Raw genomic sequence first — 17,982 nt, 5'->3', positions numbered from 1 at the left:
TGACCATGAACAAATTTAAGCTGCAAAGCAAAAGGTTTCTAGTTATCAGAAAGCTGCCTTTCAATGAAAAGCAAAGTTCCTCTAAACAGTTTTTGAATCAAGTTCAGTAAGTTTATGATTTGCATTACACAACATACATGTCTTCAGTAGCATGGGATTTGATTCAGTGACATAGAAGTTACCCTTAGTTTTACATCTTACACAAAGCAGCAAATACTCTTGAGATATAGTAACCTCTCAAGTGGCATGCACCCACTGTTGAACAGCACACAGCAAGGCTGAAATACTCTTTCAGACAGAAAATCAAGAGACTTTGATATTCAGCTACTCTCCAGAAGATTTAAACAGACTGAGTGCAAAAACTTGTTTCAGAGCTTGCGATGTCTCTAAGGCTAACGTGCTCAAACAGAGCAATAATAAGGCTAAGTTTTGTCTGAAAATTGTAGCCTCCATCAGCACTGCATTGGGTCCTAGTGCTAACCACAATACTGCGTGTCACTTCTTGAGCTGTCGACAGATATACTTTCAGTCTTTAAAAATAAGAATGTGAGGACATGGAAAAATGCTCATTTGAATAATTGCATCCTACTTATCACAGTATCAGTAATGGAAGACAATATTCCTGTGTATTTAAAAAGCTGCAGAAAGATGCAGCAGATGATGGGTAGTATTATTCATTATTATTTGTTTAGCTGAATTTAAAAATGAGCCTAGAAGGAAAAAAAAATAATTTTGGACATTGAGTAAACAGGATGTATTTTATACCCATTTTTATACCATGTATAGTATGCTTAATTTGAAAAAATGAAAATTGAATATAAACATCAATATTCTAATAATATTAAGGTAGGAAATTGGAATAAGCCTTAAGCTTCTATCTTAACTAATGCCACTGTGCTTTTTAGTGTTGTTGAATGCCACACTCAAGGAACAAACATTTTCCTCGGTTGAACTTTCTCGGTGCTGTCATTTTGTACAGCGGTACGAAACACAGAAACCTCTAAACTAAGAAACCTATTCCTTTTGTTTTTCAGCATCAAAACAATGATTCCTCCGGGGGAATGCCTATATGCTGGGAGGAAAAGGAGGAAACCCATTCAGAAACAGTTAAGTATCATATTCATCAGGAGGCATCACCCTCCGAATATATGTGCTAGAAATGAGGTAGAAGAAGGACTCCCTTCCTCCCATGGTCCGCTGACACAGGAGAGACCTAATCTCTTTCTCTGCGGCAAGAAACCCCTGGTCAGGAGGCTGGCTCTTCATGGTAGAGGCTGGCTCTTCATGGTGGAGGCTGGCTCTTCATGGTTAAGGCTGGCTCCAGGAAGGATGCTGAGCATGGGTCAAACCATCCTTACCCATCATGAGGTGTCCCAGGAGGAGGCCAGTGGTGGTTGTGGTGCGTACCGCAGCGTACTGCAGAGTACACTGCCCTGAGGAGCGGAGAGGGACAGAGCTTTTTCGCAGGCAGGTGGATTCGTAGGTGGACTACATGTCAGCCGGGCAATGGGCCAGCGGGGTGGCTGCCACCTCCGTGCTTCTGCGTTCCCCGCCGCCTGTTCAAGGAGCCTTCTGAGAAGCTGTTGAGTGGCACCAGTGCGCTGGCATTGCGCTCCCCCCTTCCCCCTTCCTTGGCTTAGGCTTGCTTGGGGCATCGCTAAATCCAACGTGCAAGCCTGGAAAGTGGGTCAGTTCAGCCAACTGAAAAAGCAGACTGGTGACTCACTTTTTGCATAAAGAACACATCATTTTCAAACCACTATTTACTATGGGATCACTTTCATTAGGAGAAAAATGGGAGAGAGGAATTGTATGTGTGAAGGCAAAGCAGAAAAAGAAAATAAGCAATGGGAAGTTGTTACTACAAGATGCTTGAAATGGGAAGAAAAAAAGGTTGCTATCACTCAAATGTAAAATAATTTCCAGATGCCATAACCAGTCTGTGAAATGAAGCTTTTTAATATAATCATCCCACATCTTCTGTGTAACACTTGATTATATGGTTATGAAACACATTTTTACTGTGTTAAAATTATGAACTAGCACCGGTGGCCTTCACAGACAATTTAAGGATGAGAAGGTAACTAAAATAGATTTCCCTATTTTCAGTTCAGAACTTCTAAAAATAACCCACTTGGCTTAAAATTGTATATATTGGTCTAAAGTCAAATGGGAGTTTCTCTGAATGTTTGAGTGAAATCTGTTGATTTTGTTTGGATTTTGGAGAGTATTTGCACACGAACCACTTCTTCCCACTTAAAAAATATTTCTTTTAGTGTAAAATATATCATAGGTGACAATTTCAATAGACAAGATAATGACATAAGAAAAGGATTCTTCCTGCAAAACCTGAGTGTTAAATCCATGTATGTATCATTTCTGCACTACTGTTCAAGTATGGATGTGGATATTTAACTTTATAACTGCATGAGGTATGGATCCGCTCCAGTACATGGAATTACCTCTCTGCAGAACTGTTTGTGGATCATAACTTTTGTGAGAAAGGAAGGAGAGTTGCAGTAGCTTTGGGAAACATTAAGCTTCGTGTTTGGAGCGTATATGCTAGCTAGAACTTCTCTCAAAGATGACTTATAGAAAAACGCAATGGTTAAGAAAACTACCTGCTAACAAAGGACAGAAATGTCCTCATTAGCCTTTTTTGAAGTTCTGGCTTCAACAAATCAGAAGCAAATTCTCACTTACTTTGATGGAATCAAGTTTTCACTCTGGGAGCCATTGCAAGCAATGCTACCTTGAAAATAGCTTTGCTGTGAGATTGCATACGGGTACCTGAGCATGAGCTTATCCAGCCAGGACATAGACAATTTTGATTAAGAAACTTGGTTTTGGTTAAAACAAAGGGAATTGTTTGGATTATTAGAATACTGAGCTCCCGTGCTGGAGACAGCTCTCTATTTTCTGTGGTTAGCTACTGATCACTTGCTGAGGATGATCTCTCAGTTCCTAGCAACACTGGTCCCTTCCTCAGACCTTATCTGTTTGTGGGCTTGGTCTCTGGTAAGCCTTTCCTGTGCTCGTTCCCTTACTCAGGGACTTCCTAACTCTCATCTAAAGAGGGTCTGAATGCCCAAGACCGACTTGCTGACAGAGCTCCTTTCATGGTCGATATATGTCCTTCAGTCCTACAGATCTTACTGACATTTCAGGACTCTGAGGTATCCCTACGGTTATGCTGCCTCAAGTAATTTATCTTGAATTTAGAAGGGTAGACAAAGCCTATTAATTGAACAGTATATTTAACCATGGTTTGGATCCATGTCGTACCATTTTTGTTACAGCTTTTTTCTCTTGTTTGATAGCATAGCACATTTTCCTCCGTGGCCTTTCTCTACCCCCCCCCCCCCCAATAATTCTGATAATGGAGCATGGTAGATGCTGCCACCTGTTCTGGGAGGGGCATTTGTTCAGTTGAAAACCCTACTTTTTCACAGGAAAAAAAGTTGATGGGAATTCTTTGGCCAGTCTTTGTAATGATTCCTCTCTTTTTAACATTAATAGCCTCTAGAATTTAACTTTCTCTTGACAAAGTGAGCTCAGGTGCCAGTCTGAGCAGGATACTTGGATTTCTGTAGTGACTCATGGATTAGTCCTTCTGAAGGTCAGGATTTAAAGGACAGAGACGCAGCTTTCCCCTCTGCAGAACAACTGAGACATTCATATCTACCCATACTCAGTGCATCCCAGGAGGCCAACTCCCTGCCTCTCCATCAGCTTTTTGTGATCAGGCTGTCAAGCCAGGTGGTGATCCTGCAGCTGGCTTTTAATCCAGGATATCACAGAATGATATTGCTCGTTATGTTGATGGTTTTTCAGGCACAGAAATTCTATTCTGAAGTAGTTTTACAGAACAGTGATGAAAATGTATGAAGAAGCTCCATGGGAGAGTGCAGAGACCCACAGGACTGTGGAATAATGTGTGGAAAACTTGTTTTACTGCGAGGAGCTAATATGGTTCAGTCGTCTTCTCTGCACAGAACTAGGAGAGACTCTCTTCATTAGGTTGCCATTCTTCAGACAATACATGGGCTTCAAGTTCTATTTTTATACATGCAAATAAATAAAAAACCCTAGCTGTTCTCCTTTTGCTCCAAAAAGCTTCCAAACAAGCTCCATTAGATGTGGTCTACACTAAAGAATTTTGGCTTTTATGGACTCAGTTCAAACACCTGGAGCTCGGACTGAGTGAAAATTTTCCATCAGATACTCTTTTCAGCCAGAGAACCGGAGTTTTGACTAAAGGAAACATTTTCTACCAAGTGTTTGTTTCCTGTGGAAATCCAACATTTTACTGGTAATTCAAGCGTCTGAAAACTAAAGAGATCTTGTTTTTAACCTCAAACTAAAATCACTGTGCTGAAATTAACACTTATACTAGAAATGCTAAGGCAACGCTTCAGGACAGTTACCATTTGAGAGCTTCAGCCACTTCTTCATCTCAAACTCTGGCATCTTGTAAAACTCTCTCCCTCTACAAAACATTTCTTGTAACGTTTTACAGCTCTGCAAAGGCAAGCTACAGCTGCCCTAGCTCTGAGTGTATCTATAACTGCTCCAAACTGCCCACTTCAGCCAGAACCGTACCGGTGCCAGGGTAAACAGAGACCTCAGGAGGTGCAGCTCTCTCCTGCTTCCTAGCTCTCAATTTAAAGCCCTCTGCGGCACAGCCCGACCTCTTACTTGGCATCACACTATCCCACCTCTCATCTGCTCTGCCAGCGTGATGTCTTCTTGACCTTCATTCGGTCCTTTGGGTTCATAGGAGATGGTGAGCATCTGCACATACACAGCTGGCACCGGCGCTCGGCTCTGCCAGGACGCCTATGCAATGCCCAAGCACAGCTTGGCGGCTGTGGGTGCTGGTCAGTACGTTCACGATAATCATCTTGCTGTGACTTTGCACTTAGCCTATCTGTTGCATCTCATGGTCTCTCTCTTCCCTTTCCCTTCTTACTGAAAGCTTGCCATCGTAGTAAATGATTAGATTTTTCTCGGTTTAGATCATCTGCTGGTTTAACACTTCAGCATACTGTAGGAACTTATTCAGAGTGAACTTTTCGTTAACAGGGTAGGGCTCCCGCAGAGGGTAGTGAACAGCAGAGCTGTAGCTGCAGGAAATTCCTCTGCAAGCTCACCAAACTGGTTTACACTAGTGGCGGTCTGTGTGTCATGGGCACACTGAATCATTAAAGCGTGAATGGCTCAATGCCTTATGTACCACCGAAACAGAAAATGGTCTCTTCACCAGCTCTCACACTTGCTTCCTACCGAACACGGACTGGTGATATGGGTCTTGTACAGGTACAAGTACTTGTTACTGCAGAGCAGAATTTGAACAGTTTAACAATGCAAAGAGGGAAATGCCAGCTTTATTGTTTTAGTTACATGTGCTACTTCATTATACTAGTGTTGTATGAAAAGCAGGGTAAAAGAGGTATCACAGAGTGAGTGCTATGGCTCTGTTTAGACCCGATTTACACAGTCTGAGAATCCCTGTTGTAACACAAACACAACAAGTACCTTCTACTTTCAGCTTAACATAAAGGCTAGAATTTCCATTTGCCTCAAAACAGCTCATTGAAGAATTTTCCTGCCTGCTCTTTTCTGTTTATGGATAGCAAAGCTAGCCTTTCCATGGAATTTGCATTGTTTTAAATCACATCCACTTGGCACCTAATTACCATTTACATCAAAACCCTGTTTGTTTGGATTCACTCCCTTACTGAATCATTTCCTCGAGTTTTCAGGAAGACTCTGGCCTGAGCTTTCCCCTGTAGTCTTTTTACACCATTCCCTGCAATCTCCAGAAAACTGTTCCTTACGCTCAGTAGAAATGCAGTCCACGTAATTGCCTCAAACCATACCTCTCTGGCACAGAGCAGTCACTATTTTATGTGGTAAATAGGCTTGAACAATTTCTGTTTCTATTCCATGTTAGTCTTGACAATTTTTACCCCTTGAACTCATCAGTCTAATTTTCCTTATTGGCATTAATTTTTTTTCCTGTCCTAAATTGCTTCCTTGCTTCAGCTGGTTTGTCAGATTTAAAGAGCAATTAGTAAAAGCTTATGTTCTTTAGCTTCTACTCAACTATAGGCTATATTCCCACAAAATTACTGCTTTCCAGAGGTCAAACGTCCTTTTGGTGTCATAGTGAGGATGGCTGAGCTTCAGGGTTTACTCCAAAAAAATCAGTGTCCAGTATGTACACTTTTTTTTGAAAAACAATTAATTCTGGAAAAGTAAAAAAGGGTATTCCTTCTCTGTTGATTGTATTATTTGTTCCATATTTGAAGAAGCAGGAATTATGTGTCTTCACTGACACCTAACTCAAACATTTTTTCATTCATTCTGTCCATCAGTGTTGTCCTGTTAAAATGAAGTGAAGGCTCTCAAAAGTAGCAAAGAATTTTTCATACCTAATTTGGTTTAAGAGGTTTTCAATTAGCAGCAATCACATGTACAAAACTTTGATCTTTTTTTACTCATTCCTAAGCACAACATTATTTTTTAAAATCACAGTTACAATGATAAATTAAGATTGCACTTACAGGAGGGGAACACGCAAATGTTGTCATTTAATCCTTTAACCACCTTGTGAAATACTAATGCTCAAAATTAAAATTATGATTGAAAAATATAGTAGATGTGTGGAGCATGGAAATGCAGTAGTGAAGTGCTACCAATAATGGGTTGTACTCTGATTCTCCACTGGAGCACCAGCTAAGCTACAGAAGGTTATGATCCTTGCCTCAAGTGAGGTGAAAGCGGAAACTGTTAGCACACCCATATTTTCCTTGCCTACCATTTCCCATTCTTGAGTATTTTTCCATCTTTTCCTCCTTGCTTTTTCTCTCAATGTCTCTTATTCTGGAGAAGGTGCCTCAGGAGGAACGTGGCAATGTGCTATGGTAAGAACTTGAACAAGGGCATTATGAGAGCAAATGGAGGAGCAGCAGATGTAGCACTAAGTCCCCTGGGAGATGCTAGCTCAGCAGTAGCACTGGGCTGCTCTATTCCCTCTGAGATCGTGGATCCATGTAGTTTATGGCTCCAGTGGCCTGTGGCTTATTCCTGGATAATGCATTTGACTACTGCTGGGTCCAGCAATGGCTGTCTGCTGGAGATAACCACCTTCTCAAACTTACCACTCAGGTCTTCTTGCTTAATTGACAAGACTGTGCTTTAGCACTGGCCACCCGTCACTGTCGTGCTGGAAATCAGGTTCCCATGACTGCGTGCAAGTGCACCAGCTTTTCCTTTTCTCCCTCTTGAGAACAGCATCTTACGTGTTCTGTGAGAAGAATATCAGGAGACACCCCAAAACTAAGCTTCCTCATCTGTGATGTATTTCATCTTAATGCATGTTTACAATAGTTTCTGAGGTGTATGGACCTGTCCACTGCAGGAGAGGGACGAGAAATGGGGATGGACTAGGAATGCTTGGCTTAGAAATCCAAGTAACATTAGTCTTTATGTTTTGGGAGGAATATCAATGTTCTTTAAAGAGAAACCAAATTCTTATCTTTGTTATCACTGATGTAGGAACGTAAATGTGAGAATGTACACAGGATTTTTGAGCTTGAGGAAAGAATGTCTCTTCACCTTGCTTCCCATACTTTTTAAAACCATGTCTAAAGACAGGCTCTTTCCTTAATTATCTCCTGACCCACAGGTTAACTTTGAGTCATTAAATGGAGGGAACTAAGTTGCTTTGAATGAATACAGTGGGTATTGAATGGGTTCATGCATTAGTCACAGTAATTTTCCTCTGCTGTTCTGACCCTCATTTGTACAACATAGATGAGAAATTGTTTCTCCTGGTATTGACTAGAACATGGAGATAGTACCCATTCCCTTAAGGTGAGAGGGTCCTGAGTAAGAGACATCAGTTCTTGGCCTGTTTTTCACTGGGCAGATGTGAAAAGAGAGGCCAACGTCCATGTCTTTGCACTATGGCAAATGCAGAATGGTAAATCTCTTTTTGGCAAAGGACAGAAACTTTAAAGATTTTCATACAAGCTGGGTTAAATATGCCTGTTATCAACTAATTGCATACAACGTCTCAGTCTCCAGTTGTACTATCTATCTGGAGGTAAAACAGGTAATCGAAAATGTGTTCTCCACCACAGAAGGCCTGCAGTTGGGAATGAAAAATCGAATCCTTCGAAGAGACACAGGGACCGTCTGAACGCAGAACTGGACCATCTGGCCAGCCTTCTGCCTTTTCCACCTGACATCATATCGAAGCTGGACAAACTTTCCGTCTTGCGCCTTAGTGTCAGCTATCTTCGAGTCAAAAGTTTCTTTCAAGGTAGGTCTCTTTAAGATATCAATATCACATTAAAAGTCTCCCTCTAATTTATTGCTGCTTTGTACTAAACCTGAGTGAAATTAAGAAGTAGAATTATATGGATAAAGGAAGAAAAAAGAGATCTATTATTGAACTTATTTTGTGCACAGGATGTTGTGTTGGAAATTTTGTGCATTTCCTCCTATGCCATTTGTGTGTTTTTCACCAAATAATGGGATAACCCCCACCCTTCCTCAGCAGGCTTTAGGAAATGGGAAAACATGACTGTAAAAGCCCTCAGCCAGCAAAGAGGCTTGGGGCAGATGTAGTACCTGTAGATACTTTGAACTCCCTTTTTAAAGCTATTATCGTGCATGTTCGCAATGCCTGTTTAAATACAATGTGAAAGTCAAGCAGCTACTGTATTACCTGTGTTTGCTATATGAAAAGAGGAAATGGGATTGCTTGAAAGGCCAAAAAGATTACTTTCTTTCAGGATAAGCGACATCCAAAGTTTAAAGTGTCGACTAAAGCTGTACTACACTACGCTTTTTTTTTTGTAGCTGTCTGGCACACCGCACAATGAAAGCCAAATGTGCATGTTCAGATGTACATAATAAGAATTCTTCCAAATTTGCAGACAGTTTTAGTTTCTTCTGTTGCTGAAGAGTTCACAAGAGCAAAATCCGGATTAGGGATTTAATGATGAAACTCCTCTCTAGAGTTTAAAAAAAAGGAAAAAAAAAAAAAGCCTGTTTGAAGCAGTATAATTGACCAAAACTTATAGGTGGACTGCAAAGATAAACAGAAGTATTTTTTTATGGACTTTATTTTTCCTTTACTACTCTTTACTACTGCTTCCTGTTGCTATTCCTTATTATGCACAGCGTATGCAAGGGAGCCCTGTATTTTTTTGGTTTTGACTGGAGAATAATATCTGTTGGTTGGTTTCTTGCTTTCAAAATGTATTTTAGTATAAAAGAAATGCCAGTTTGAAGAGGCTTTGGCAGACTGCAGGGCATTTTACAAGCTGACATCAGATTACAGATGATGATATTACTGATAGCAGGAGCCTCCCGTGTCAACTGTGGCAGCTGGTTGCCCAGCCTCCAGCATCCTGCAGTTTACAGAGTGCCTGTCTTTCCCTTTGAACACATACCTGAGAGTTACAGCCCCTTTCTCTGAGCTTTACTTTCATTTCTGCTAGATTCTCAAGCAATAAGCTGTCTTCACTACTCTTCTGCCTGAGTTTCTAAGATTCATTGTCTCCTTTTTTTAAAGGGATGGGATAGAAAGAAAACAAGTAAAGCCAGACTGCATTACTCTGAAATGTTCCGTGTTTCAAGAGATTTCATTTAATTTAATCCCCAAATTACCTAATTGAACACATAGTTTGTGTTCCCTTCATTCTTATTTTTAAATGTTTACATCATGAAACTAAGGTTACAGAAAGCATTGTTTATAGTAAAGGAAGGAAACTACACGCCATTTTAAGACAAGAGAGCAGGCTGGAGCTTCAGAAGGGTGGAGTGGAGGAGAGGTGAGCCATGGAAACAGAGCTGGGTGAGGAATGGGTGCTAATGTTTGTGTAAGAGCAGGAGCTGCAGCCTCCTTCATGGATGTCACGATCTACTTCCTTGTAGTTGTGGAGAAATGAGGCAGAATCTGATTTTTTTTTAAACAAAAATTTTGGGAGGAAGTCACCTAAAAAAGCAAACAAAAAATATCCATCCCAGTGTTTCGATCTTTGTTGTGATGCAAGAGGATAGAAAATCAGAAATGGCTGGTTTGTGGCCTTTTAAATCAAAGGATGGTACTAAGTTGGGAGCTGTTATAAACACTGCGCTGGTAGAGAACAGACCAGTGGCATACAGAGATGTTATAAAATTGGATAAAATAAAAATGTGTCTGGAAAAAATGACCTAGCAAATCCGTACTAATTCTCTCAGGGAAAATTAATCCAAAGGAACTGGTGTTCAATAGAAAAGAGAAACCTGGAAAAGAGAACATAAAAACAATAATCGAAGAGGGACAGTGGTCAGCAAATTGTTCTATGCTTGTAATATGATATGTTGACATAAACAAGAAAGCCAAGAGTGGATTTTGGTCTGTTTGCCCAGAGGCAGCATGTCACTACACAGGAAGGTTATAATCCCTCTCTGCATGAGACCAGCATGACTCCATCTGGAATACAGCTTTCTGTTGTGGGCATCTCCTGGTCACAAAGGCATTAGTACATATTAAGGGGTTTGGAATAAACACAGACAAGAAGTGACTATAAAGTTGGATGGACAAAAAAAAAAAAAGAGTAAAATTAGCTCAAGTGTGTACAGTTTATATGCTTTGGCTGTTTGTCTTTATAGGAGAGAAGGACGAGAAGGGAAGGAATTGCTTAGGGTATTTTAGAGTGGCACAATGGAGGACCCAAGGAATGATGATGAGCAAGCTGAAATTTGGCTTGAATATCAAGCAAAACATATCTGTAATGAGTTCTGTTCAGCTATCTGATATTCCTAAAATTGATGCAGTGGAGATTCAGGACACATGCATCTTTTGTTTAGGAGACTGTTCTGTGAGTTTTAAGGGAGTTAAGCTTAAATTCCATGTTTTTAAAAAGTGCTTGTAAGAATGCTCTTTGCCATTTTTTAAAAACCATGAGTAGTGCTATTTGACACATAAGTTCTTATATGACATTGCAGATTCAACCCGCAATAGTTCAGCAATTCCCGTGACAATTACAATTACACTCCTTCAACAGTCCCAGCGGTTTCTAGAAATACTCATTTACTTACCACTAGGTGTCCTTTCAGTAGCTACTCTGCAGTACTCACTGTGTAGCACAAATGTTGTATTTATAAAGGTCAATAGCCAACTAGAGGGCATGGAGTGGCCTCACTATATTGATTTCAAGTATAAAAATCATTTTGCAGACAATTAGGTATTAGGGGATAGAGAATATTCATCAGTTGTTTATTCCCTCTTTGGTGACCATTACAGGTTAGTACCTTGAAGCATATGGTCAGTTCATCTTAGTTAAGTTGTTTAAGCAAAGGCCCGGTTCTTTTATAAAATTTAGATCTGGTTGTTGAGATACATTTTTCTAGTATTCAGTTTAAGTCACTGTGGTGAATTCCCTTTCTCATTCTTAGAAATGTTTTCCTTTGGCTTCAGAACAGTTTTTCTGTCTACTTGGTTTACAGTCTTCGTATCTCTGTTATCAGTTGGCAGTGGCTCTATTAATAGCCCCACTCCCCCCAAGCTATATGCATTTAGTCATTTTGCATTTTCCTGGTAAGCACTTCAAAATGGCTTGCAGCAACAAGCTTCTGATCTCACCGGATCCCCTGTATAAAGCAGCACGGATCTGAACCAGCGCTTAGACTGAGAGACATCAACTGCTGCAGGAAGCTGTGCCCATCATTTGGCCCTGACAAAAAATTGCCTTGGGTGGGGCTCCTGTGGGAGTCGAGTGGTACTTGGTGGCTGTGACTACTTGAGCTTGCAGGGCCTCTGTCTTGGCCATGTTCCATCTTGGTTAATTGTAGTCTGTCTTCCTTTACCACTCTTGACAATACATCCTTTAGTACCTCTTATTTCTCAGTTTTTCCACTGGCGGAAAAATGGTGGTCTTGCTCCACTTCAAAACCAACTCTCTTTTGTTGATTGTTTAATTGTTCCCTTCTAATATAGGTATTAATTTTGTAAATAAATGTAAAAAGAATAGCACCTTCTTCTTTTAGCATCTCAGATCCTTTCTGAGGGACAGCTAGCTTAAGCTTCCCATTATCTACAAGGAAAATAGTTACGACAATTTAGACCAATACAGTTGCAACTAGGGCTTAAAGCTTCTCATCTTTCAGTTCTTACTGTAACTAACCTTGTATCGGTAGGCCACTCAAACTTTCCTTCAACATACCATTAACATTAATGTTAATCCTTTTAGGCATAAGCATTCCTAATAAATGATAACTGATGTTGTTGAGTACAGTCTTGGTAAATGTAGAGACCTCAATATGGATCAATTTTTTGATTGTTCAAGAAGTGGGGGTACTTTAAATCCTTCAAGACATAATTTATATAAAAAGCAATTTAATTCAATAGCTTGTTATTTTTCCCATCTGGACATTTTATGCATGCACAAATGTGTATTTTGTGTTTATATACATATACACATATGCAAACACAGAGACATGCATGCACACACAAAAACAGTGTCATCCCAACAAAAATCTCCCTTGGAGTATTCTTTCGACTTTCTGTGTTTATTTTAGACTTCAGTGCCTTCTCTGTATTTACTTACTCCCAGATTTCATTTCAATTTGAAAGCTGAAAATCCGATAGATTTATGGATGACTAAATAAGGAATGTAGAGAGTTATAGATTAACTCTGTGAATAAATATATTCAAAGTTCCTGTATATTTTATATTCAAATTGTAATCTAGATCTTTCCAAAATTAGTGACAGTCAAGCATGGAGACATGTTGTTTGACCTCCCTTTAGACTAAAGTTATATATGGATTTTAAACTCCTTTACAGTAGAGTCCAAGAAATTTGTCTACAAATGTTAGTTCATCTGCTTCCACATAGAATTTAAGATTTTAGGCAACAGGGCTGTAATGGACCTTCTCAAGCAAAGAATCAGCTATGCCTGAACCTGAGGGTCATTTGTCTAATGTTTTTGTAAATCTGCAACATGAGTGATGCCACACCTTCCTTGGTAATCCCTAACATCCAAGCTGGAGCTTTCCGACTGCAGTTTAAGGCCTCTTTCTGCAGAAGAACAATTTATTCCCTTTTCTCATGGCACCTCAGCTTTTACAGCCATGAAGGTGTCCTATGTTTCCCTCAGTCTTTTCTTTAGACAAAACAGACTTGCCCTGCTCCTTTGTTTTTTTCTGAAGGGCTATATTTTCTTTAGTCATTCTCATTGCTCTGCTTTTATCTTTGTTCAAGATTAATCTAGGGTATGTGCAATCCATCCTTCCATTTTACAGCAAATGACTGACAACTTTTCTCAGATGATGGTTTCTTGAGTAAGCTTGGACCTCCTTCCAACAAGATTCTTCAGTTTACTTATGAAAACATTGTGAGATAGTAGGAATAGCCTTTTTGAAGTTATGAAGACATGTAATATCTATTCTTCCCATCCACATGTCCAGTTGTAGAAGGTAATTCACTTAGTGTAACATGGCAACATATCCTCTACAGATATGTTGATTTATTCTTCTTTATTATTACCTTTAAGTCTTTGCGAATAGGTTGTTTGATATTTTTTTTCCAGTATTTTTCCAGGGATTGAAGCTCAGCTTAGTGGTCCAACTATCCTTTAGTTTCCTCTTCCCATGTTTTCTAAAGATAAGCTCTGTGTTTGTCCTCTTCTAGTCTTTCAAAATCTCCCCTTTCTATCATGATTTCTTGTAGACTAATAGCTAATAGCTCTGAGTATGCTTCAGCTCATTCTCAGAATACGCTGCAATGAGTCTCACCAGATGCAACTGAACTCATTCAAGCACCTGAGGTGCTAGCCTTGTTGCTGGTGTTTAGTGGCAGTATCTGACTGATCCTAGCTGATGGGAGCAAAAAGAGGCAATAAACACTTCAACTTTTTTTTGCATTATCTGTAGCTCCCCCTCTGCTGAGTAGCAGAAAACTCTTTTCCCAACCTTCCAGCATGATTTTTATAACCTTCCCTTCCTTGCTACATCTTATTTTATGCATTGGCTTTTCTGTTTATCTTCTTATACACTTGTGCTTTATTTTATTGACTAAAAAAAAATATTTTCTGTGAGGTTCCAGTCATTGAAGAACTCAGGATTTAAGATGGTCTTTTCTTATATAACCCACCCTTCACTGCCGCCAAGACAGTTTACATTTATCCCCTACATATTGGTTTGTTGGAAGAACATCCAGCTCCTACTTCCCTCTGAGATTTTTCCTCCAGTTGTCCAGATGTACTGAAGTCTCCTTTCTTTAGGTCCCATGTCTTCATGTTGCTGTGCCTTGGATTGCTGCTGCTGGAAGAACCATCATTTCCAGGATTTCCTGGTCACTTTCACCAAGCTGCCCTTCCTCCTTCTAACCTGTTTCTCCCCTTCAATTAAATCTCTTTTATATATTTATTTTTTCAGTTCTGGAAGGATAGCACACACTGTGTGGTTTCTGTCTTTCTTCTGATTTAGCATTTATATTAGTGGGTCATTTCCTTTTACTCACTTATGTGTTTGGTGTGATCCAATTCCCACCGATGTTTATCTTTAATGGAAATTGGATTTATCCCCTTTAAGAAGAAAGCAACAAAGGATTCCTCCCAGCTGGTCTGATTTTCAGTATCCTCAATTACTTGCAGTCTGTTCCAGCTTTCTCCTCCTACTACTGTGTCCATGGCCGTTTATCTCCTAGCACAGTAACATACATGGACTTCTTACTACGTTGATTCAGATTCCTTAGGTTCATTCACTAGATTCTTTAGATTAGGCTGTCCTAAGGACAGACTGTAAGGCTGTTATTTGTTGTAGTATTTGAATATTTAGTGCTGCAGTCCTCACTGCATAGCTTCCAGACCTGTTTCTGATGTGACACACATGTCACTCCAGTGACACTCACAGAAAATTAAGAAATTAAAACTTGAGATGGGGAAGCAAAGAATGATCTTGCTTTCAGTGCATTATCTGCTCTTCGACACTGCTGTATGAGTGCTGCTTCCCTGAACCAAAGCTCCTAGTCTGAGGATCCAAGATTCCACTGCAGGGCATGTACTGGCGTTCTCAGGCATCCCTTGTTTTCCCACTGTCTCTCCCTAACATTTCTGTTTTCCCAGAATTTTCTTTTCAAAATCTCTCAGCTGAAGTTTTTTTCTGGATTGCCAAGTTCTGCTCTTTTGGTATAAATATGGTTTTTAGATTTTACCTTACATAAGCAAGGAAAATTTTTCCACAACAAGATTTAACTGATTTTGAAACTAAACTCATACTTTTGAGCTTATTGTTACAATTATGGCCTGTACTGTATACATTTCCATGGGAAAATTTCTTCTTTCCTTTGCTAGCTGGTTCCAGTAGCCTGAAGCTTTCCCTTAAATTTAAAACCATAGTCTTAGTGAATCACAGAATCACAGAAGGGTTGAAGTTGGAAGGGGCCTCAGGAGGTCATCTCGTCCAACCCCCCTACTCAAACAGAGCCACCGAGAGCCAGTTTCCCAGGACCGTGTCCAGATGGCTTTTGAATATCTCCAAGGATGGAGACTCCACAACCACTCTGAGCAACCTGTGCCAGTGCTCGGTCACCCTCACAGTGAAAAAGTGTTTCCTCATGTTCAGACAGAACCTCCTGTGTTTCAGTTTGTGCCCATTGCCTCTGATCCTGCCACTGGATGCCACTGAAAAGAGCCTGGCTCCATCTTCTTCCCTCCCTCTCTTCAGGTATTTATACACACTGATGAGATCCCCCCTGAGCTTTCTCTTCTCTAGGCTGAACAGTCCCAGCTCTCTCAGCCTTTCCTCATAGGAGAGATGCTCTAGTCCCTTCATCATCTTCATGTCCTCTCATTGGACTCTGCAAGTCCTTTGTACTGGATATATTTAGAACAGATATAGGAAAAGCAAAATAATAAAAGATCTGAAATACAAATAAAGATTACAAGAGACTTTATGCTGAGAACGGGATAAAATGCCCAAATTGACAATCATGGAATTACACCTCCTTGACTCCATCTCTTCACTCCCACCAATCTTTTCTTGGTATAATTTATATATTGATTTCCATTATGGAAATAATAAGAGGCTTTCAGATTATCCTCAAGCCTCTAGTTTTTGATGAAACCTGTACTTCGAGTTACAAATCTAGGATTTCAGTTGTGGTTCTCTGCTTAGCTAGGGTTGAAGCCGATACCTTAGGCCAAGAAGACCCCACCATATTTGAATATTTTAACAATTACAAGTTTGTTTTTTAAAGACTTATTCTACTGATTTAGAGTACTTGCAGTCCTGTCCTCTGAAACTGAATGCCTGAATGATTTCTTTCTTGAAAGAGAAATAAGGACTTTTCTGTTTTGAACACATACAAAATGTCTTTAGGGTATCTATTGCTGTAGTCCACAGTCATAGCTTATTAGATTGTCTATACACATTTAGGTTGTTTAGGTTTCTTAGGGAAGCATGTTCAATGGCTTGCACTGAGAAGGAACCTTCATGGTCAGAGTGGGTAACAGGTAAGGTTATTCCTGTGACTATATTGAACCATTGTATTCAAATTACCACAGCATTCAGAGTGTTTCAGCCAAAAAGGGACTGTTCATGAAAGAAGCATTTTCCACTCTCTACTGCTCTATAATTTTGCCATCTTCATAACAATATAGCAATTGAAAAAAGGAAAAAATGTTCTGCTGCATAAGTGGTACATAAGTAAATCTTTGAAGGAAGACCTACTGTCTGCAAGCCATTATCTAATCAAGTGCTAAAATACTACATCAGTGAAATTTTAGTAGAAGTGTCAAGACTTTAAGCAAGCTACCTGCATATATTCATTCCTGAGATCTGGCAGGACTCAATTCTGGAGAAGCAGCTGCACATTGACTCTCCCCTACACTACCCATTTTCAAACAGTGGATTATTTTGACTAGATTTTTTGACATTTTTAATTGCCAGAGAGACCATGTTATTGCAACATATTGCCCATACCAATGCTTCGCTTTTTTCTTTTCCTCTTGTTTCCTGGGGACACCATTCATTCCATGTAACGAATACCTGAGGTTGTTTCGTGCTACACGTCCTCTTGGATAACCTGGAGATCTCTCTGACCCTTGGGAGACCTTTGCTGACTCTTGGAAGAGGACTGTATCTCCTCTTTGTGCTTTGTTGTAAGAGGATGGACCTCATTGTGCTAGCTAGCTTTCTCTTTAGTTTTCTGCAAATGAGATGGGTTTTGTAGGAGAAGGAGAGCAGATTTACAAGCAGGATTTACTTCAGAATAAGCCTATATTCAGGAAGAACAAGAGGACTCTTAAGTTGCTTGAATGCCTGTCACCTTTGAAGACCAAGGGAACCTGTTAGTGCAACACTATGTTAAGTGTCACATTCTGAGGCTGGGTCTAAATTCTATACCTATTTTTTTGAGTAATGGCAAATAAAGGACCTTAGTTATAAATAAGTTTCAGATCTTTTCTGGTACTCCCTGGGTACCTGTGTCATGTGCTGTGGGTTGTTTATATTGTCACACCTCACAAGCTCAGAGCTGTTAGGCTGAGTCAGATATCAGCACAAAGAGGGCTGGACTCTATAGACTTTGTGCTGTCTTTGGGAAATACACCATCATTACGATTCTTCCTGTAGAACTTCCTCTTGCAGTTCTGGATCTGTATCTTATACCAGTTTTCTATTGCTGGATGCCATTCAAGTGAACGTCCCCGTAGGCCTCAATGTTTCTCCTGATATTAGCAAGACTGATTAGAAAACTAGGTAGCTGGAAATTACAAGTGATGTGAGGAGAATCTTTGACTTAGATTTCTCCTAAAGGCATTTGGCACTGGAAGAGTTCCACTGTTTCTAGTGATAGTAGAAGTACACTCAGAACCAGACAACGTGGTCACAGACACATACAGTGGCTGATTTTATATGTGTTCCCACAAACCACACCACTATATTGGTCCAGTGCTAAGGGAAGTCCCCAAAATTCT

General features: G+C 40.0%; 1 protein-coding gene across 4 annotated transcripts in view; it reads left to right on the top strand.

The window, feature by feature from the left end:
• The window catches only part of AHRR (aryl hydrocarbon receptor repressor), a 133,830-nt gene that overhangs the window by 16,100 nt on the left and 99,748 nt on the right, over window positions 1–17,982 (top strand). For 2 of the 4 annotated variants that reach the window (XM_069778788.1, XM_069778786.1), the window contains exons 2-3: window positions 1,035–1,106; window positions 8,151–8,332. In XM_069778788.1, coding sequence (XP_069634889.1) covers window positions 1,045–1,106; window positions 8,151–8,332 — 244 coding nt within the window. In that variant the 5' untranslated portion in view covers window positions 1,035–1,044. Of the gene's footprint in view, window positions 1–1,034; window positions 1,107–8,150; window positions 8,333–17,982 lie in introns of those variants that run through there. The other 2 variants (XM_069778787.1, XM_069778790.1) reach the window with 2 other exon arrangements.

The sequence above is a fragment of the Haliaeetus albicilla genome, chromosome 3 (assembly GCF_947461875.1).
Source record: "Haliaeetus albicilla chromosome 3, bHalAlb1.1, whole genome shotgun sequence".
Classification (NCBI taxonomy): Eukaryota; Metazoa; Chordata; class Aves; order Accipitriformes; family Accipitridae; genus Haliaeetus; species Haliaeetus albicilla.
The sequence above is the reverse complement of the archived record's forward strand: the minus strand, read 5'-3'. Positions and strand labels throughout refer to the sequence as shown.